General features: G+C 40.6%; 1 protein-coding gene across 4 annotated transcripts in view; it reads right to left on the bottom strand.

Moving 5' to 3' along the window:
* The window catches only part of LOC149192294 (putative sucrose-phosphatase 2), a 389,696-nt gene extending 368,400 nt beyond the window's left edge, over nucleotides 1–21,296 (bottom strand). For 2 of the 4 annotated variants that reach the window (XR_016254345.1, XM_089404529.1), the window contains exons 1-2: nucleotides 20,885–21,288; nucleotides 20,451–20,750 (exon numbers count right to left, since the gene is read on the bottom strand). Coding sequence is in view for 3 of the 4 variants with exons in the window: in XM_089404529.1 (XP_089260655.1) it covers nucleotides 20,451–20,750; nucleotides 20,885–21,172 (588 nt within the window). In the remaining variant the exon portion in view is untranslated. Of the gene's footprint in view, nucleotides 1–20,450; nucleotides 20,751–20,884 lie in introns of all 4 variants that reach the window. The other 2 variants (XM_089404531.1, XM_089404530.1) reach the window with 2 other exon arrangements.
* Between the last annotated feature and the right edge of the window lie 1,834 nt (nucleotides 21,297–23,130).

The following is a 23,130-nucleotide window of genomic DNA, read 5'->3' as shown; positions in this document are numbered from 1 at the left end:
CTCTCAATCTCAAGCTCAATGAAGTTGAAATGATTTTTTTTTGGCCCATTGGGCTTATAAACAAACAAAAAAAATTCTAAAATTTTTTTAATTTTCGGGTCCGGCAGATTTTTTTTCCGCCGGACCGCTCCCGATCCGTTAAAAATCGCTCCCGGAGCGTTTTTTAATGCCCGGGAGCGATCAGGGAGCGATCTCTCCCCAATCGCTCCCGGGCATTAAAAGACGCTCCGGGAGCGCGGGAGCGATCGCTCCCTCACAGACCAGGGAGCGCAAATTTTTTTACGGGAGCGCGCTCCCGACCCGCTCCCGAGCCGCTCCCCGGAGCGCGCTTCAGGAGCGGGTTCGAGGGGGGGGGGGCGCTCCCCCGCAACACTGGGCAGGTATCTCCAGGTTCATAGATCCTTTGTGTGGATCGAATCCCTCTTGATCTAATAATCTATTTTTTTGAAGTGCATTTGACCTACAAGTTGCTCCAGCCCTTGGAAACCCCAAGTTCACAGACTGTGAGGGGATAACACTTCGTTTGGCTTCAAGTCTTAATCTAACGAACATTTGATGCAACCGAAATAAAAAATTTATTCAAATTCTCTCATTTATTTACTTGTGCTGCAAACATTAATATGCTAATAAGAGCAATTTTATTTTTGTAAATATTGTAAATATTTTGTGAATAATTTTTTGCTCTAACCCTTGTATTTTAATACTAACCCATTATTTCTATTTTGTATAGTATTGGGGTTTTGGGGTTTTATTTGAAATTTTTGTATATATTGGGCATTTGGGCTTTCTATTTTTCATTTGTGCAAGTGATAGTTCAAGGGTTTGAGGCAGAAATCAAATTTTGGAAGGCCCTAGCATCACCTAGCCTAAACAACTAAGGTTTCAAGGGTTTATATGCCTCTTGAGAAGCCGTCTAGCCCACGTAAAGAGGGTCGCAGCTCCTATAGGTGAATTTCATCATTTTTTGGGGTTATTTTTGCCTTTGCAGGAGTGTCGTGAGTATTTTTAGCCTCTTGGAGGCTAGCCGCGGACCTTAGAGGCCCTATCCCTCCTAGCCACAGTTCTTTGGGGACTTTTCTTGGTAGTCGCAGGCCTTTTAAAGCCTTGTTCTTGTGGCCACGGCCCCTAGGGGGCCTCCTTCCCTTAGCCGCAGCCCTTTTTGGGCCTTTTCTCTCTAATGGCAGCCCTAAGGAGAGCTTTTTCTCCTTGTCGCAGGCCTTAGAGGCCTTTTTAGGTGTAGTCACAGGCCTATTGGGCCTTAATTCCCTAGGCCGCAGGCCTACTTGGCCTTATAGCACTAGCTACAAGCTTTATTAGCCTTTGTCCCCTCATTGCAGTCCATTTTTGGCATATTTGTGGCTTTGGCATTTGATTTTGGCACTAGTACTTTGTGTTTGCAGGGTTATGGTAAGTTTGTCAAGGATTTGAATTGATTTCCATATCATTTTTGCCATTGATCCATTGTATTTCAAGTTAACACTTAGTTTTGCAGGGATTTGAGGGGTTTGAAATTCCACTAGCCCATCAACTAGCCCTAGAAGCCCTAATCACTGTCATAAGAGGCCTGATCCATCATTTGTTTAGGCTAATAATTTGTGTTGCAAGTGTTTGAAGAAGCTATACCATATTAGAAATCCATCTAATCATCAAGCAAGGCCTCAAGGCCTAAGGGTTTGCCTTCCCTCCCCTATTCTCTTCACTGTTTTCATGATTAGATCTGAAGTGACTTTGTAGCAGCAGTATTAATCTCTCATAATCATCTCCAAGAGGCTCTAAAATACCTTCACATAAGCTTAATTACATTTTACACTTAACATAAAGGTTAATCAACCTATATTCTCCTAATTGGTAATGATCTAAGTGATTTTGGAAATCTGATATAATTGAAAAGGGGTCTGATATGTGCTCATTTAAGGCTGATATATATTTGTTTCAGTGATAAGAAATCATCTTGTGAAGGCTTGAGAGTCATAAGAACTCATCTCTCTTGTTTTAAATGCATAACAAAGTGTTAAGTAGACTGCTCTTCTAGCATTTGGCATTTCATATTGGGCTGATTGCATAAGTTGCATCTTGCATTCAGAGCATTCTCTTGTAGCATTCTTGCATTTCATTGATGTCCTCTATCTTTGAAGATCACTGTTAGCAATCTCATTTCAAGAAATATTGTGCTCTAATTGGCTCTCATAATAAGCATTGGTGTCATTATCTAATTGACATAAGTAATAATTTTGGATAATTATTGTGGCAAATGTCATCATTGTCTCCTTTGTTCTCCAAGCGACATATCAAGTTTAATGAGATCTTGACGTTGTGCTCATAGTACCCTTTGTTGTTTGATAATTAAAAGAAATTGGTTCATTGATGAGATTTGCTAATGGTATTGTTTATGGTCATTGAGTATCATTGATGAGCATTGAATTAGTGGAATATCACAAAGTGTTTTCCTTTGAAAGATCTTTTCACTTTGATATTGCAAATTGGGCATCGTATCTTGTTGAGGATCTTAGCTTGCTTGATATTGCTAATCATAAGATAACCCCTTGGAATTGCTATTTTTCATTTTGTCTCATAAGTGAAATCAACTGACATAATACCAAGTCCTTATAATCTTTCGCTAATTATGCTCTATCTCTTCTGCTCCCTCTCTCTTGTGTTTCACTTGAATTGTTCATCTTGCTTCATTTGAGATAGTTATTTACTCTTCAAGTGCTTCATCTAATTGCTATCATATTGAATATCATTATAAGCATGAGAATCAAAATAATTTGGAGTGCTTGATCTAATTAATAATCTCATTGAAGCGTTCACTCACATCTTGCATTTCATTCTAGGACTAGAAGTGCACATTTAAAATACACCTCCAAGCATAAGCTTGGTTGTAAGAAGATAGGACAACCTTTCTCACCCAACTTGTGAGGTTTAGACCCTCATTCGTGGTTAACACAGGTGACCTTGCAGTTCTCTTACGGGCGATCCCTTGTAGGAACAAAGGCACTTAGGTGGTTAGAACTCCACGGTAGGTATCATTAATGAGGCCTTAGCCTTCTTCCTTTGGACTTCTCTCTACAACCTACATTCGAGACTAACTTCCAAATAGTAGAGAGTAAGGATTAACCTAGATAGGGCATCTAATTAAAATCGACCAAGATCTTGCATTTCACTTAAATCTAGGTCTTGCACTTCATATAGGATAGATTTGCATCCTGCAACAATTGTTCATCCAGTAGCTTGGAATTTCAATTCATATTGTGCAAGTAAATTGACTCCTAAGGCATTGCTCTCTAATTGATAATTTCAGTAAATCTAATTAAGTGGTGCTAAATAATTAAACTTGCCTTTAATTTTCACTTGTTGGTCCCCAACAAGTGGTTTATCTCTTCATCTATAAGGACTACCCCCCTAGTCTGCAATTAGGAGATAACTTAAACATATAGAGAAGGGATCAGAGTGGCAGCCCCTGTCCTGAGCGTTGTCATATTCTCGTGTACAATTTGAGCAACAACATTTTTTGGCGTCGTTGTCAGGGATAAGTTTATCTTGTTCTCGTCTCTTCAACATCTTTTCTCTTCATCCATTGTCCCTTTGATCCGTCAATTTGCACATTTCCCGACACCGTAACAACATCTCATCTTTTCATCTATCTCACTCTTTCTAGCACCTGGACATTCAGGTTAGTTTCCTATTTGGGTGGCAACTCCACTAATTCATCCATTCACAAGAGCTTATACTAGAAGGAATCATAGTAGCTTGGTTAACCCCGCTCTTGATCCTAAAAAGGCTCTTAGAGCTCTATTAAACAAATTACTTTCTAGAAAGCACCTACTTTTTCTCGAACAAGAAGCCTTCCCTAATATCCATCTGCTTTTCCCTGACCCCGTCGGGCAAGACATCATGGACTTGTTCACTCATTGAAATTTTGGCAACATTCAAGGTTAGCCTTATGATCTCCTAGATTTCAGTTTGGATAAGATGCCTACTTTTCAGGGGAATAATGCAATCAATGCTAAAGCCCATCTCAAAGTATTCACAACCTTCTTGGTGAAATATACTTCCAAAGCTGCCTACAATCATGAGTATATTAAGATAATGTTGTTTGTTCTTTCTCTAGAAGAAGATGCAACAGAATGGTATTTGGATAGGTCTAACAACTCCTTTGATTCTCTACAAGCCATTATCAATGATTTCATAGATAAATATGGAGATAAAAGGGAAGGGAGGTATTTGCTTAGAATCATCAGCAACATAAAGAAGAATGAGAATGAGACCGTTGATGAATTTAATAAGAAATTTAATGGCATTGTCAAGGAAATGCATCAAGATTATAAGCCAACAGATAAATCTTTGCTAGAATATTATCTAGATGCATTCATGGTTGATACTTCTTATGAGCTAAGGCATGCTAAACCGAATGATTTAAGGTCTCTCAAACTTTAGCTGAAGAGTTGGAAAAGGATAAGAGAGCATCTAGGAAATATGAATTTCTTGGTTTTGAAAGAGGTCCAACTAAGGCTAAGGCGAAAGAAGTTAAGGAAGTTGAACATGATCCTATCAAGGAATTAACTCAACTGATTAAAGATATGAAAATTGAACATGCTAGAGAAATGAATTTCATGCAAGCTAGGCTAATTCAAATGGAAAGATCTCAAGCTCAGAATATTCAACCTATAAACAACAATAACAGGGGTAATAATAACACGTGGCCTAAGAAGAATCCTCTGAATGAGCAAAGGCCTCCTAATCCCCTGGAATCTACCAACATTGTTGAACAACCTATGCCATTTTGCAGACCATGTGAGAGTTTTCACGAGGAAAGCTCTTGTGCTTTTGCCAAAAGGATCCTTGATGAAGGAACAAGTGAGCAAATTAATATAATTAGTCAAGAGTTTGACTCATCTTCAGAAGGAGAAGATTGTTGCATGGAAATAATCCCTTCATCCTTTACCATCAATAATTTTAGTGATGAAAAGGACCCAATCACGCAGATATATGGAGAGAAGCCATCTCAGGAACAGATCTTAGAGATTGCTCAAAGTAAGGGATATACATATCAAAAGAAAAGTAAAGATCAGAATCAAAACAAGCAACAGATTGCATTTAAGCCTTATCAGTCAGGGTTGAAGATTGATTGGGTCATGTTGCACACATTTTGTCAAAGTTCCAAGGAAGCGGAAGTACCAAATTTTTTCAACAGGATCGGGTCATCTATCAACAGTACATATGTCATTGTAAACCCATTCTGCAAGTTATATAATGTAAATGATGTTAGTAAGACCGTGAATGTATGTAACAACCTAGGTAAGGCTATTATTTTGGCGAGAGTTTCATGTTAGGAGGTTTTTCGTCTCACTGATTCATTTGTGTTTCTAAACATAGATGGTCGATGGAATTTTTCCCTCCAGCCTCACCCTAAAGCTAGGGTGGAATTCTTCAGAAAAATCTTAAGTGAGTCCTAGTGTTCTAGTTGAATCTTATGTAAAAGTGATTTGGGAATAATTTAAGCTAATTGGCTAAATTATTTTATTACAAATCATTTGATCTACTAGCTCATATTGTGTCGCAAATTGGGTATGTTTTTTTTAGTTTCTAAGTCAAACGGGTATTCCCCCTTTAAGGGTTGAAATTGTAAATCTTATGTAAAAAATATTTTAATGCATGTTCCCTCATACTTAGACACCATGGTTAAAATATTAGAGGGTGGAAAAAATAATTAATCCCCTCATATATCAATTAATTAAATTTTCTGGCAAAATTAAAATCCTAAGCCAAAAATTTAATTAATTAGAGTCAAATTAAAATGTCATAAGAAAATTAAATTCTCCAAGTAAAAAATTCGTGGGTCTTAAAATAATTAGTTTTTGGATGTCCTCCACTAAGGGAATATTGGATATTTCAAAAAAAATTGGACCCTTGGGCCTTGGTGGTTAAGTCAAAGTCAAATTTTTGAAGAAATTGGCTCAAAATAATTAACTTTGAGCTAATTAAAATGGAATTAAATGATAAATTCGAAAATCCCTCAAAAATAAAAATTCAATAACTAAGATTAAAAGATAATCAAGTATTTTTCAACGGCTAAGATTAAAAGATGATCAAGTATTTTCAACGATCAAGATTATTTTGACAAGGATCAAGGAAACTAGTTGTTATTTTTCACTTGGAGGATTTATCTATAAATTAGAGAGTCATTTGAGTCTCTAGCCATCTGATTTCTGACTAAGAAATTGTTGTTGAAACATTCACGTAAATTATTGTCCTGCTGGGAAATATTTTTCTATCATAATAAAGACTTTGGGGTGCAACGCGAGGTGTCCATGTTCATTGATTTGTGGTATGTACTGACTACGGGTTTTCCTATGTTGTGTTAATAAATGGTAAGATCTGTTTTTCATTAGATGGAGATAAAATCATGCTATTGATAGTTTTGGGCTAATCTTAGGTGATTTGATTCAACATATGATTAACATATTGTTTTGAGATAAATACATAGTGTTTGTAGGTACTTCAATCCTTGGTCTTCAAGTTCATAAATTGTGGGCAGCGATCAATTTTGCTTGGATACTGAATATTTATGTGGTAGATTAAATCTTCGCTAAGGCTATAGTGTGCATGGGGTTTCTAAAGTGTTTTTAGCCATTTATCAAGGAAAATAACCATAAAAAAATGATTTCTCAAAAAAAGAAAAATCAAAACCCTTGTATATTTGTAAAATAATTTTGTAAATTAGTTTTGCTAATTGGGGTTTTGGGGTTTTAATATTTTTGCATATATTTGGGGTTTGCGTGTTTTATTTTCATTTTTGCAAGTTAAATCAAGAGAAGAGGTTGAAATAGAGCTAGATCTAGGCCACTGAGAGTAAGATCTAGTCTCTAGAAATTTTTTGCAGGGCGAGCCATTGAGAAATTTGCAGCAAAATTTTGATTTGGAAGAGAAAAAAATTTCTCAAGCAAGGATTTAATTTTTTAGGCCTCCCGAGCCTGGATCCAGCCTCCTCTAGCCCTGCATCAGCCTCTAAGGCCCCTGCGTCAGCCCTTTTTGCCTCTACATCAGCCTTTTCGGCCTCTTGGAGGTAGGACGTAGCGTCCAAGGGCCTCGGCCCTCCCTTCAAGCCACTGCGTTGGGGTTTTAAGGCCTTAATTGGCTGGTTGTGGGCTCAAGGAGCCTCAGCCCCCCTCCAATGCCCTAAATGGCTTCCCTTTGGGCTAGCTGTGGTCCTTTAGGGCCCTAAATTGCTCCATAGCCCTAGCGTCCAACCCTTTATGGCTTTCCTTGCCTAATTGCCTTTCATTTTTCCCTCCTTGGCCATTTTTGACCCCTGATCCGCCTTCCTTTAGCCTCCAAGCCTTAATGCTAGCCCTATTTGGCCTAGCATTGGCCTTCCTTAGCCCTAATTCGCCCTAAGTTTACCTCTGAATTTTCTGGACTGAATACTTGGTGGTTTTGCAGGTTTTTGGGCTTCAAAAGTTTGATTTTTTGGTGGCAACTTCATCCCAAAATTTTGGGCAACTTGAGCAGGTTCATCATCAAGGCTTTAAGCCTAGGGTTTGCTCTGTAAACCCTCATTTTACCTCTATTTTATTTTATTTTTTTTATACCACATGGTGAATCGGTAACTGTCTAGCCTAATCTAGGAGAGACCCAAGATCAAACCTGGATGCTGCCACTATAACACCAAGAGCATAACCAATCACCTGCAAATCAGTTATACTAAGTTCCTATGATTTTGGCAAGAGCAGACTCAACGGGAAAGGGGAATCCGCCCCTCTAGCCGCCACCACAGCAGGCTGCTAAATGTACTCAATGAGATTTGAACTTCGGTCTGCCCGGGCATAGCCCAAGTGACTTACCGTTAAACCACACATCACTGTACATTTTACCTCTATTTTATTATAGCAGTTATAATAGTGATATAATAGCCCTAAAATCACATTTAAATTGGTCAAAATAACTCAAAATTGCAAAATTTAAATTTTCCTAAATTTTGGCCACTCAGACATTGGTTATGTCGCCTCGATCTAAATTTATGTTTGCTGGAATTTACCGCATAACTGAACATATCAGATCTGCAATTTTCTAAATGGCACATCTAAAATGGCTCAAAAAGTTAAGTTTTTAGTTTTGGCAAATTTTTCCTAATTTTGGGAATATTGGGCACTTGTTGTAGCATCATTAGCTTACTGATCTGCTGATTTATTTACTGCTGTAATAAGTTACTTCAGATTTGATTTATCACAAAATACTTCATCTTAAAGTGGGTCAAAATCATAAATATATGTGTTAATCATTGGAAAAAAATTTGTTTCACATGCTTGGTAAATTTCATGATCTAAAGTGAATCTCTTACTGCTGTCATAACACTAGTGAGTTCTGAAATTTCTGAAGTATTATTGCTGATCTGAGTCATTGGAAATCTAAAATTTTCTTATCTCATCTTGGCCATAAGAATTGTCTAAGTTTGCACTTGAAAACACTCAAAAATCTGAGTCTAATCTTGTTGATGAATAAAGTTAACTTAAGCATCTAAGATCTAATTGGCATTGTGGTACTAGCATGAGAATACTCTTGAGTAGCTTTGATTTGCATCTTGTGGATAAGTGTTCTAGTTTCTTTCAATTGTTATCATCTTGTGGATTAATCTATAGTTGAAGCTTGAACTTGTATCTTTAAGCGTGTATCTTGTTTAAGATTGTTATCTCATCATTGTTAAGTACTCTTGCTTTAAGATAATTCACATTAAGTGTTCAAGTAACATAAACCTATCTTAATTCAAGATAATTTCACTCATAATCATTGCATTAGCATCCTAGGACTTAGTTTGCATTAATAACTTATCTCCAAGCATAAGCTTGGTTGATAGACTCCTAGGGCAACCCTTTTTCCAATTAGTTTGAGGGATTCGCCACTTCTTAGTGGTTAACACAGTGACATTGCAGTCGTCAAAGCCACAGTCTCTACAATGTCAGAGGCACTCGGTGGTTGGAACACAGGGGGAGGTATTGTTAATCAGGCCACTGCTTGCTTCCCGTTGGCTTCCATCTCACAACCTACTCTAAAGATTGTTTCTCAAAACAGTTAAGGAAGAGGTTCAACTTAGACTAGGCATCAAATACAAAATTTACCAAGATCCTTGCATCATACTTAGATCTTAAGGATTGCACTTCATATAGGTTAGTCTATCATATTAAGCAGATGGTGTCCATCCGGTTACTTGATCTAAATTTGTAATAAGCAAGAATTGTGACTCCATAAGGCACTGGTCTCGTATTTAAAATCTAATATCATCATTAATCTTGCTAAATTCTACCACGTATCTAGGCCACTCATCCACGTCTCCCAAACAAGTTGGTTCCTGACTTGTTTTCCTTCACCTCATTTCCATAGGGACTACCCCCCATAGCCTATTGTTGGGAGACAACTAGAACGAAGTGCGCGGGGATCAAAGTGACAGCCCCCGCCCTGAGTGGTTGTCACAGTGCTTGTACAATCCGAGTGACAACATTTTTTGGCGTCGTTGTCGGGGATAGATTTTTTCGTTCCCGGGGTTTACAACAATTTCTCAATCTTTCAATCTTTCTTCATTCCTTGTGCCGTCAACACCACAACATTTTTTGGCGCTTATCTTTCATCATTCTTCATCTTCTCATCACCTTATCTTTTGTTCTCTCACTAATCTTCTCATCTTGTTCATTCACACCATTAGCACCTGGACATTTAGGTTGGTTTCCTGTTTGGGTGGCGACTCCACTTTTTCATCCATTCACAAGAACGTACTCTAGAAGAAATCCTGGTAGCTTGGTTAACCTCGCTCCCGATCCTAAAAAGGTTCTAAGAGCCCGGTTAAACAAATTACATTCTAGAGATCATTTAAATTTTCTCGGACAGGAAGCTCTCCTTGATCTCCATTTTCTTTTCATCAACCATCCTATAAATCAAGACATCATGGGTGACTTCTACAGGCCTTGCAACTTCACCAACATTCAGGGATATCCACATGATTTTCCAAATGAATCCGCTATGAGTAAGTTGCCTCTCTTCGAAGGGAACGATGCTATTAATGTTGAAAGTCACATAAAAAAGTTCAATTGCTTTATCCAGAAATACGCTCATGCTATTGCTTACAATCACCAAGATGTGTCAATGCATCTATATGAAACCACCTAAAACATACCCTCAAGATCAAGTGAGATTCACATCATTATGGAAAAAAACCATTAAAGTATCATAGTGGACCATATCCAATGTTAGGGACATGAAAACACTTCACACAAACCTCATCTTCAAATGTCTTTCTAGCTTATGATTTGTAGGCAAGTTACCACACTTCTGTTAGGGATGATTATGCAATTGGGCCTATTAGGTACTTCCAACCCCTAAGGGGAGGGGCATTTCCTATGTAGGCCCATCAATCCATAGATGCATATGATAAATGTGGTCATGGAGTGGGAAAGCCTTCACAGAAGATCCCATTGCCATGGTATCAAGTAAACAAGGTTCAACGTCTTGATAACAGGGAGCAATCGTGAAGGCGTGAGTTACCCCCTTCCTCACCCTACTTTTTCCACCCCTCTGGTGCACTTTTTACTTTAATGTTTTTCTTCTCTTTGTTGCATAGCTTAGGTAACCAACCTACTTTATGCTTTTCCAATACCCCTTAAAGATGTAGTATTTCATCACTCATTCAGGTTGGGACAATCAAAAGTACTTTTATTTAGATAGAACATTAAATGTTAAGGAATGAGGTGATAGCTAATGATGGAGTAGGGCTCATGCTAGGATTTTGCCCACATGCTTATTACTTGTCCCAACCATCTTTTGCATTTTTCTAGTGTTCCATGGGGACACATCCCCTATGGCGAGGTACGCACTCCCCATGTTTCCCATGCACCCAGGACGGAGGGACACCTAGGGAAATGTTTCCCCATGTTCCCCTTTTGGGGAAACTCGAGTAGACATAGGGGAAATGTTTCCCCAATGTGGGGTATGCATTTCCTCAGAGGGTGTGCTTATGGGTGTCCCCTCTCAAAAAGGGTTAGGCATCCCCCCTTAATTTTGCTTCAAAAAAATAATTTATAAGTGGGGAAGCCTAATATTCAACCCTAGGGCCATACTAATGCTATGCAATTAATGGTAATGTTAAATTCTCCTTCACAATAATGTTAAATTAATGGTAATGCTATGTAATTAAGTAAAAGTGACATTCTCCTTTATCTTTCATTTTCATCATTTTACTTAAATTTTTAACATTACCATTAATAGACTCAAAACATTTGAGAGCGGTTTTGACCTCATTGGATTTCATATGGAGAAAGTAGAATTTTAGATCTCACTCAAAATTCAACAGACTTGACAGTTTTCAGGACTTTAGAATTTGGGGGATAGCAATGTTTCCATTGGATTATTTCATGTACGAGAACATAGAACTAGCATTCAATAAAGAGCATCAAGCCCTTGAACTTCTTTGTCATGACCCTAGTAAAATTGTAACTATCACTCAAACAAAATCTCAACTTGACATGTTAAGTTTTTTCTATCTTATTTTAATGCTTAGAGGGTGATATTAATGATGATGATCCCAATACATGCAATGATTTTGATGATGTATAGGTATTTGTTCTAACATGAATTTTTTGGACTATAGATAACATCTAGAACCTCTTCGTTAATGTATTTTTGGTTCAAATATGGAATGCACTTGGTGTTATTTTGGTTATATGCACCCTTCCGATATATATATGAGAAACTTTGCATATTTGTATATAAAGGTTTGGATTAATATGGATGCACATGAATATTTACGTATTTTTTCTCAAAATTTGAATATTTATGTATTTTTTTGGTTGAATGGTTTTTTGGTTTGGTTTTTTTTTTCCTGATCCTAGTTTTGGGGTCAACCAGTTCAATTACAATTTGGCTCTGATAACATTGCTTCATTGTCCATTGTTCATTTTTAGCTTTAACTTTTGAGCCTTAACTCATCCCTCCATCCCTAAAACTTGGTGGAACATTGCATTTTTCATTTTCTTTCATTTGTGGCTTCATACGCTTTTAACTTTCTTTTAATTACATCAACCTCTTAGGGCAAAGTTTCCAAGCCCTGACTCAAAGATGTAGATATAGAGTGCTAGTCCCTATGACCAATGGTAATCAACCCAAAGAATGTAAGTGAATATAAGGGAGAGATGGAAAGTGTGGATTACCTTTGGCATGATATATCGATCAAGGCCTCATATTCATGCCCTTCCTAACTAGTGGAAGAAAAGGGCCCCCCTGGAGGTCACATTGGACTAAGGGCAAAGGATAATCTCCCAAGTGACATATGGGAACAAGGGTACAAAAAAGGGCGGTCAATCATCCAGCTTGTCTTATGATCCATTTTAGAATGCCCTAACATCAAATGAAAGCACGTGATTACAAAAACAATTAGTGCACTTTTAGATAGACGACCCACCTTCATTCAAAATGTATGCTAGATGGGAGAGAGTAGTTACCAAAGCAGAGGTGGAGAGCTCTAAATTAAAGCCATCTATGGATCATCATGGGGCTACTAACATGGTTGGCTGACCAAAGGGGTGAAAATTTTTCTCCTAGGGGTTTCCCAGAGAGACCACTTACTGGAGCATAGGTGGAGAGCTCTAAAGTAAAGCCATTTGTGGATCATCATGGGGCTACTAGCATGGTTGGCTGACCAAAGGGGTGAAAACATTTCTCCTAGGGGTTACCCACTTTTGGTGGCGTTGTAGTGGCTACAACCACCCTCCAAAATTTTGCCTATGCTTCAATTTTGGAGCCTTCCTTCTAAACCACAGCAACTCATCTTGCACTAATCCAGGTACTTGTGCTTCGACTGAGCCTTATTCTTTTCATCTTGGCTTGTGTTTGCTCACTTAGTTCATTTTCTAACCCACAAGTCGATCTCCTGACTTGGTCCCTTAACAGTTTTGGGCTTGCCTCAAAGAACTGCGCAATTCTTGAGGGCAATTGGCCTTGCTGTTGGGAATTGCATAGTCCTAACTGCAATGAGCCTTGAGCTCAGAAAATGCGTAGTACTGAATGGCAGCCAGCCTTGAGCTAGGAAATTGCACAGACATGAGAGGCAACCCAGAGCCACTGAGCCTAGAAATTGCGCAGACCCCACTGTGCTCAGAAACTGTGCAATGCATGAGCCAGAGAGTTTCCCAGTCCTTCTCAGAACTCCACAATCTTTCTGGGCAATGCATGGCAGTTTTTCCCGAAAAGACAAAAAAAAAAGCAAAAAAAACATCCCCAAAAAATAGGAATCTATTTTTAGTAACCCGAAGGAGGCACTTGTGTTATTTTTAGAAACTGCCGAGTGTTGCTTTTTCCTTGATTTTAGGCATGTGCATCATAAACCCTAACTTGAGCAAATCTATTTAATCGACGCTACTAGAGCTCATTTGCACACTCGATCTTGGAGCTCTAGCATTCCCGAGGAGATCAAGGAGCCTTCGGTGCGACCGAGTGAGTTTTGTTTTTCTCGTCTTTTGCCACTTTTTCTGTCGCTTTTTGTTGTTTAGCTTGTGAGAGTGTTGTTGCACTTGTTTCTTTGCACGATTGCTAACTCTTTAACTTGTTTTAGCTTGTAGAAGTGTTGTTTCAAGTTTTAGATTGTCTTTCCCAAGTGTCGCATTAGTTTTCTTGTTTTTGCAACAATGGTCGCCGTTGCGACGACTCTCCACATATGCTTCGTTTTCCTACAGTTTAATCAATTCCTGCACTTTTTTCACATGCATGCAACAACACTTAATCAAATATGCACTTAGCGTCACACTATCTTCTAGATCTGCTTGTTTTTCACACTCCCCTTGGGCAGATCTGGATCCCCTTTCCCAGATCTCACACTTCACTGCTTACACTACACAATATGGGAGCTCAAGGCCCCTGCCTTGGCTTCTGGAATTGTGCAGAGCTTGGCCTAGGCTGGCTCCAACTGCGCACTACGCAGTTCCAGGAGCCAACCTCCCAGCTTGGCCACTGAGACTACACAATGCACAGTCTCTGCTGGCCTTGGCCCAAACTAAACTGCGCAGTTCCAGTCACCAAGCTTCCCGACTCATTGTTGGGACTGCGCAATGCACAGTTCCCACAGTTAGCTAGTGGCCCCTGTCAGTCACAACTATGCAATCCTTCCCATCATGAGCCCAACTTGCTGGTTGATCTTGTCTTGAATTTGTTTTGTTTTTAGCTGACATTTGCTTGCCATGAGTGTCCTCTCTGTCCCATAGGTACAGCAGTTGTTGAGCACCTCTCTAGCAATTACAGTTAACATGGCATCCAAGAGAGCTACATCAGAGGAAATCGCCGAGAGCAGAATTGGGGAAGCAGTTGAGCAGATATCAGTGGATTTCCCAGTATATGCAGATACTCAGTTGTTCACTGAGAAACCTACAACATGCACATGGTAGCAAACCAAAGACACTTTTGCAGAGGACTTCAAGGAAGACTTAGAGGACCAGCAGGTTTATCTTAGCATCCAGCGGTCAGGGTTATACAAGGTTGCATGCAGGTACCCCGCCTTCCCATGTGCGGACATCATCAGCTGGATTGTCTCACACACGGATGAACAGACTATGACATTGAGCAGTGCTAGCAGGAGAGATCTTGCCACCTTCAGGGCAGAGAACTTTCAGCAGATGTATCACTTGCCCGAGCCAGTGAAGCACATGGACTCACTCTTCTATGCCACCCATAGCTATGTGAACACTAGAGATATTGTCAAGTGTTGGGTGAAAGAGTCGTCGAAGTTTAGACAGACACCTACCCATGTTTACAAGACGAAGTCCCTCAGGAAGGCTTACCAGTTCTTGATCATCTTTGCCTGCAGAATATATGGTCAAGAGAAAACAGAAACCTTTCCTAAAGGGTGGGTGGTCTTACTGGACCAGTTGGTGAATGATGGGAAGTCATTCAACTAGTCGGATTTGTTGGCTCATCAATTGAAGACCCATGTGGCTAAGGCTCAGAATCTGCCCAAGAATGAGCAAGCAAGGTTTTACATGTCCGCATACTTACTGGATGCAATTTGTGCCCAGTAGTAGTTCCCTGGCATGAGCTGGACATGGACACCAAAAGAGACTATCATCAACATCTATTGCAAGTTGCTTTCCAACTACAGCTATCGAGGAGTGATGGCAAGGCTAACTGACCATTTTATCATCCCGTTGTACAAGCTTATCTTTGAGCAAGATCCACCTTGCATGTCCCGAGAAGCAATGGAGGTAATAGTAAACATTGCAGATTGGTATGCCTCACCAGGTGGCACCTTCATCAGAGTGTTTGGCGGAGAGAAGCCTCTGCATGTTCTACCAAGGTATGCCATTGACAAGCTAATCATGCAAGAAGTTTCATACCACCTCGCTACAGATTTGTCAGCAAGACTGCATACGAAGAAGAAAGCGTCATGGCCCACTCTTCCTTTGCGGATCGGATTATACGAGATTAAGAGCTTGAAAGATGCAAGACGTCGAGGGTAAAGACATAGTGAAATTCGAGTTCGGCACTAGGGACTTTAATCCGTATGATCCCCATGATATTTGCAAGGACCACTGTGCGAGAGTGTACTTTCCATGGATCCACGGGACATTTCATTGGTCAGAAGAGGAACCTTGGAGGTACTACTACAATGCCTCCAAACTCAATGAGCCAGTCAGTATAGCGAGAACTTAGAAGGCTGCTCTACAGACAGCAGTAGAAGGCAGTAATCCAGTGAAGGACAAGGGAAAGAGGAAGGTTGTTGAGAACCCAAAGGGAGAGCAAAGCTACAAGATGAAGGCAGATCCTATCTTGGAGAAGGCAAATTTGGCAGCGGAAGCAAAGAGGGAGCAGCGGATGAAGAGAGCAGAGCAAAGGAAGAGAGAAAAGCAGAGGTTGCAGGAAGCATAACTGAAGCTGCAGGAGACGGAGAAGAAGTTGAAGGAAGAACAAGAGTTGAGGAGGAGAGAAAGAGAAGAGAAGCATAAACAGGGAGAAGAACAAAGGCAAGGCGCGATGACAGAGGAAACAGCGTTGATACAGGTTGATGAGCCGGAATAGCCAGCAACTGAGGAAGAGGGTTAACAGAGGCCGAGTCGGGAGCTTGCTTAGCAAATTAAGCAATTGATTGAAGTGACAAACATGGAGTTGGAACAGGGGCCACAGAATGAAGACACTGACCTTATGCCGAGCACCACAGGTCATCTCTTAGTTTTCACCGCCTCCAGTGTCAGAACCAGTCCCAAGTGAGCAAGGAGATGTTGTTCTCCTTGATGATAATCCGGTCATGGATGTGTACAATCTATCATTTGACGAGTTGTAGAAGAAGATTGTACAGGCGCGGAGGAAGCACTTTTCAAATGATCACGCATCACCTACATTCATCAAGGAAAGGGTGATAGTGTCAAACACCAAGAAGCATCCAACTGCCATTGCCCAAGCCAGCTTGGCCAATGCAGGAGCAAAAAACTCAAATGTTCCGTACCTAATAGTCGAGAATGAATAGCTGGCAAAGAACTTGCACGCTGCCAAGCAAGAGGCAGAACAACTCTGAGCATCAACGCATAATGCAGTTTCCACATTGGGGGAGATGAGGACAGCGATACTTGTTGAAGTATCAACACTTGGTGATACCATGCGAAAGCTCTATGACGAATTTGTCACCGTGCATAAAGCAGTTATCTGTGTGCATGGCCTATAGCAGCGGAGCAAAGAGTTTGTTCAAACTCTCAAGAACATACATGTTGCCATTGCCCATGTACAAGAGTGGACAATGCGGTACAAAGGGGCCCCGCTTGACTTAGCGAAGAAGATGAAGCCACAAGCAGAGATGGAGAAAGTGAAGGTCTGAATGTTGATCCAGAACTATGAGCAGCTCGCCCCATTCATCAACAGCATACAGGCCTCATATGTGCGGTTGTACAATAGTTTGGATGTCATGGTGAGAAAGCACAGGATCCCATCAATCAGTTCCCTCACTGATGCTAAACCCAAGAACCAAGTCCGGCTAGAGATTGATGAGTACATGGAGCAGCTAAGACGAGAGGCCACCAAGGAAGACTTGGATTTGAACACACACAACATGCAGAAGTACATCGATGGTCTTGTCAAGGTCAAGACAAGTTGGATACAGGTTCCAAGACCATATACCCAGATGCCATGGAGGCAAGATTCTGCTTTTAAAAAGACACCATCACACAGTACCAAACTTGGCACCAATATGTGACAGAGAAGCACCAAGTGGATGTTGCTAAGCTAGACTTTCCCCAAACTCCAGAATCATAGTGTTGTGTCTTGTTAGGCTGTCTCTAGCCTATTTTGTCTTATATGGGTACATGTGGAAAACGTAATATTATTTGTAAGTATGTTGTAAGTGAAATTCCAATGTCAATTTTGGAATATGAAAAGTCATCATGTAATGTAATGTGTCATCTAGTGAAGAAGTTGAAGAGTCATGAGGGAATTCAGAGAGTCACAAAAGAGAATGTCAAGGGTCACCCCACCCTTTGTCTTAAATAGAACCTCATAACTCATAGAACGGGTTTTTGGGAGCCAAGCTTTTGGCTAGGCTTAGGCTTAGAAAAGGTTTGGGAGTATTGTGAAGAGCCTTGACTTCTCCATAGCGTAAAGAGAGTATACTTCTTTGGAGGAGCAGGTGTTCTTGACTGTAATGTTCCACTATTGGGGCTAGTGGTCGTCAATGGTGTATGTATGGATGGAACTTTCACTTATAATAATAATATCAAAGTCAGCACGCTTTCATGCATATGTTGTTAATGTAGTTGGACTATTCTAGTTGCATTGGCAATGTATGTTATTTAACTTACGCATATGCTTATGAACTACTTTGTATGCATTTGTATGAATCTGGTTGAATGCGTGTTGTTGGATTAACTCATCACTTTAACTTGTGGACTATTCTGCATTTTAGCTTGTGATGTCATTCCACTCGTGTGTTCCTTTCAAGTTGCATACTATTACAGACTTCTAAGGGGCGCACTTCCTTTTCCCTTCCATGTGTTAGAACCTTCATGCATCGCACTTGACTCTCCGCAGGGTCACACACTTGCTCTCACCCAAAGTTATCATACTTTCCTCTGCGCGATATTGCGGTCAAGGCATTACACTACCACCCACTGCTGGGATTCCTACTCCAAACGGTGTGAGGTCTAGTTGGGACTTCATATCAGGGAGATCTCCTGAATGTTGGCGGGTCCAGCACCGTCAACAAGTGGGTAATACTGCACTTATCTACTCTTTGGCATCATAAATGAAACTTGTGGCCAATTTATACCCACCCATTATCCACAACACATTAACAAGGAGCTCAACAACCTTGACAATCTCTTCTACCTTAGCCCAAAAACTACTTTCAAAAGCTTTCCTATTGGTATCTTTTTCATCATCCTTGTTGGCCCACTAAGATCTACTCCATCTACAAAAGCAAACATTTTCCTAAAGTTCTGCATCTAGGAAATGAGAGATTGAACAACTAAAGAAGCAAGCGTGGGATGCATGGGAAAGAGAAGCTACAGTGCATCAGGGAGCTAGCAAGATGAGACGAAAAATGACTACGTGTTTTGATGAAGTTTTATTAACCATGGAAGACCTATACAAAAGAGGATAGGCCAGAGCCCAAGTCACCCTGTAAACGTGGAGAACCAGCCCAAGCCAAGCGATATTGATGAGAAAATTCTGATGCAACATTTGAAGCCGCTATGATAGGCAAGTGTTTGAAGATTGATTGGTTTACCTGCTTCCCATCCACTCGTCTGCTCCCCCGTTATTATCCCTCAACCTCCTGATCTCCCCCAATTCTTTCTTTATCAATCAAGCCCGGAGGAGGTAGCATTTCATCACTTGCTTACCAATTAAGGAGAGGTTGAGGGAGAGGGAGCTTGAAATGTATCAAGGAATATTACTTGTGTAATAATGAGGCTTCATAGAATTTCTCTTTTCCCTTTCTTATCTTCTGATTTCAAAGTGATAAATTTATGCATATATCCTGGGCATTCATTAAGACATGCATGAAATGTGAGTAAGTTTGCAGCAAATATGGTGATGGAAGGAATAACAAGCTCCCTACCCCCTATGTTTTTAATCGTCAAATTCAAACCCACGCATAGTTGTAGATGCATTTGGTAATTTGCTTGGCATGATCTACAACCTTCTTAACCCACTCTAGTTTGCTTATATCCTCAAGCATGAGATGTAGTCAATGTGCAACACATGGGGACCAGAATATGGTTGTGTTTTTCTTTCAACTTCTTACTAGCAAAAATATACTTAGAAACACTATGAATGATATTGATGACCTATGTTAGTCAATTGCCTATATCCTCAAGCATGAGATGTAGTCAACGTGCAACACATGGGGACCAGAATATGGTTGTGTTTTGCTTTCAACTTCTTACTAGCAAAAATATACTTAGAAACACTATGAATGATGACCTATGTTAGTCAATTTATATGTATAAATTCCATTACAATTAATTATCAACCTGGGTGCATGAACTTGTGCGGTGCAAACTGTCTATGCAGAATTAGCCTATCTTAACACTCAGTAAATCTATATCAACTATGATCTGAATTTCATCTTATGCCTAATATAGGAAGAAATGGCACCACTGACAAGTTATCTTTAGTTATTTAAGGGATAGAGGTGACCACGTGGCATTTAGCATTAGAGGAAGAACTCCATGAGAAATTCTGCTGGCTATAGGGTTTTTGGGTTTCCTGCGCTGTATGGACAACACTGGACTCGATTATCACATATCATTAGTGCTTGAGAAGGTCTACTACCACACTAACTATCACACCCAGTTTCTTGCCTGCATGTGTTTCAACCTTCAAATCAATGTAGGTGGTCCATAAGACAACAAGCTGTCTTGCCTTCCATTTTATTCAAGGGCTCGTCTTGACCATTATGAGTAGGAAAAACATTCCCTAACCTTGTTTATATTAAATGCAAAATTGCCAGAATTTCTGAGACTATATGTATTTGATAAATTTCAGTTACCAACCAGCAGTTCCGAACCCAAATTCCACTGTCATTTTAATTACATTTAGATCATTTTTTCGAAGATGACCATTGCCAAACAGTGCGACAATTTTGAATTCCATGAACTCATTTCAGTTGTAAATAGCATAGGCTCAGCAGACCAATTAGGCTCAGTTGTAAATACCTACACGACAAGATGGAACCTTGGCTTTTTATCACAATGTGGGGACTTGGAAGCTTAAACTTACCGTAGTTCTCCTTCTCGTTATTTGGTTTTAGGATTCAGAGATAACATTCAATGGACACCGTTTTGACATTTCGGGTTTTTGGAATCCCATGACAACATTTGATGAGCATTTCTTATCTTCTGGGGGTTTTGGGCTTCACAGCAAACAATCACTCATTAACCTAATTAAGAACAAACATTGAATTGAAGGGAAAAAAACAAGAAAAAAATGTGTACCTGCAACCTCAGTTGAGGAAACGTTTTGGCTTCCTCGAAGACAATATCTCGATCCCACCCTTCGTCTAGTAACTTGATCCAGGAAGGATCAGGCTCCAGGGACTTCCCGTAGAAAATCTCTGTCCCAACTGATGAAACAACTATTGCAGGTGTCAGCAATGGGACTTGTCGTTTAAGTTCTCTGTATCTTTGAGGAGAACGACCTGTTGAATAAACCAGAGTTGAATTATGTGAATATTCAGCAGCCCACAAGCTGTTGAAATTCAGGAGTGATTGGTGTGATGGGTCGTCGTGGTCCACCTGCAAGTCACAGAATCTATAAATCATTTTCTTCGTATTTCAATCAGTTCACTCTTTAACGAGACTATATTGACTGACCATATTCATATTATCCATGTACCAGATTTACATATTCATGTACATCGAAGGTATACCATTGTTAAATCTAAGTCAGACACAATCATGAGCTCTGGAACATCTTTGGCTCCGAATGTCTCTTCCATGTGGGTGGATTCGGCTTGTTGCTGCATTGTCGCTCTGCAAATATTATTGACTGATGTGCAAATTTGAGTACTCTTCTGGATATATTTTCTTCTATTTGCAAACTGTGCAAACTGAAGTGGCTTCTGTAAATCAAGAATCCTTGGACAATCTCTGTGTGGGAGACGAAAGCAGTTTGGGATTTCGAGGGAGGACGGAGCAAGGTGGCTTAGCATCAGCATTTTTTGGAATATTATGCTAGAAAGATACAGAGGAGACTAACCAGTTTGGGATGTCCAAGGAAGACGACGCGTGGTGCCTTAGCATCAGCGTTTTTTGGAATATTATCCTATAAAGAAAATAGAGGCCACCCTAAGCGTAAATGAAGAATAGGTATTTACTTTCTAAATGTGCTGGTATATATCCTCTTAGCATTTTCAAACAATATATCCCCTTAGCACACAGGTAACTTATCATATCAATTTTGTGGAAAAATAATTTGTCCATTTACAAGATGTTATTATTGAGATTGTGCCGGGTTTCGTCAAGCCTAAATGCTTCATGGCAGAACTATTGTAAGGTGCTCGGGCGTGCACACGGTTGGGCGCCGGGCGAACGCGGGCGCGCGGGCAAGTCGGGCCGCACGACGGACGAGTGCGGGCATGATGGGCGAGCGCGGGTACACGGGCGAGTTAGGTTGCACGCAGGCGAGCGCGGGGCGAGTTAGGCTGCACGCGGGCGGGCGCAGGGCGAGTTAGGTTGCACATGGGCGGGCGCGCGAGCGCACGGGCGAGCCAGCGCACACGACATAACAAACGATGGAACGTTTATACCCTTTGAAGCATGGAGCGATGGGTTATGGGACCGACTCATATGAAGAGCAGGCCGACTACATTGTAAGGCGTTCAGGGGTGCGTTCAAGGCGTTTTGGGTGGTCGGCTGGGCAGCCCCCACCCACATGTAATAAAGCATATATATTGATGACTTTGGAGCGTTCAAAGGCATTCATTCCAACAACGATCACACATAGCTACTTCGCATAAGGCGCAGATCAAAGTGTGCACTAGAAGGAGCGCATAGCTCATGCGCTTGAGTTGGTTTGTGCACGGTCGAAGCACGTACTTGGTGAGAGTCGAAGATTTGGGCATAGTGTGCCGTAGGTTGTTTGAAGAGTTGTTTTGTGTGAGACTTGAGGAGGGAGTCTTGGTGACTCGGGTGAGCACCCTCCCACCATGCAAGGTATGCACAAAAGGTTGTAAAGGCAGCTTTGCCTCTATTGTAAAATTGGCTAAGTATAGACTTGGATTTTGCCAAGGATACTTGTGAAGCTTGTATTATTGAAGAAAGATTGATTAATACATATTGTTGGGCAGACTCATTGTACAGGGAGTTGCCCCTCCCTTTATACTGTGCAATTGTGTTCTTGTTATAATCGTTGTTGATAATGAATGAGTATGGGTGTTCAGTAGTGTAAAGGTTATGCATAATAATACTTGATTGCGAAACACAAACTAAGTAAGAGAAAGTGAATTAGGCGTAGTCCATGAACATTAGTATTGGTGAAAAGAAAGTGTTCGGTGGTGCCGCACCTCGCCAAGAGCGGTTGGAAGACTACTGCAAGCCTGGGGGCGTGACAGGTGGTATCAGAGCTAGTCTTAAGACTTGGAGGAGTCTTGCAGGAAGATGAGTGAAGCAAGTGTGCATACACTTGGAAGTTGATGACAGATACTTGCAGGTGAAGGAAGCTGTTTCACATACAAGTGGAACAAGAGCTGGTTCATGATTGCAGGGACTTGGTGAACGTGGAGATGGCCGAAAAGGCAGAGATGGTGGATGAACCTACGATAGGTGAGTCTAGCCATGATGCAGTTGAGGACCTCTGGTACAAAGTGTTGGAGCAAATGAGTCGATGGAGTTCTAACTGGGTTTCGATGAAGGCTGAAAACATGAAGATTTGGGAGAGCTGCTCGGAACTAAGGAGGGAACTTGAAGAACTCAAGAGCCAATGCGAAAGTACGACAGATGTTGAACTCAAGGAACTTGATGAGGAGATCCGACAGAGTGGCCTTGGTCTTCAAGAGCTCTTTGATGAAAGAGCCCGATTAAGGAAGGAAAGTGCCAGGGTGGAAGCCGAAATCAAGCAAGTTGAGGAAGAAATAAAGAAGAAGCTTCTTGGTAAGAAGGTTCTTGTGATTGAGCA

This window comes from Pinus tabuliformis, chromosome 2_2 (genome assembly GCF_031772625.1).
Source record: "Pinus tabuliformis cultivar Carrire ecotype Pingquan chromosome 2_2, CPIR1, whole genome shotgun sequence".
NCBI lineage: Eukaryota > Viridiplantae > Streptophyta > Pinopsida > Pinales > Pinaceae > Pinus > Pinus tabuliformis.
The sequence above is the reverse complement of the archived record's forward strand: the minus strand, read 5'-3'. Positions and strand labels throughout refer to the sequence as shown.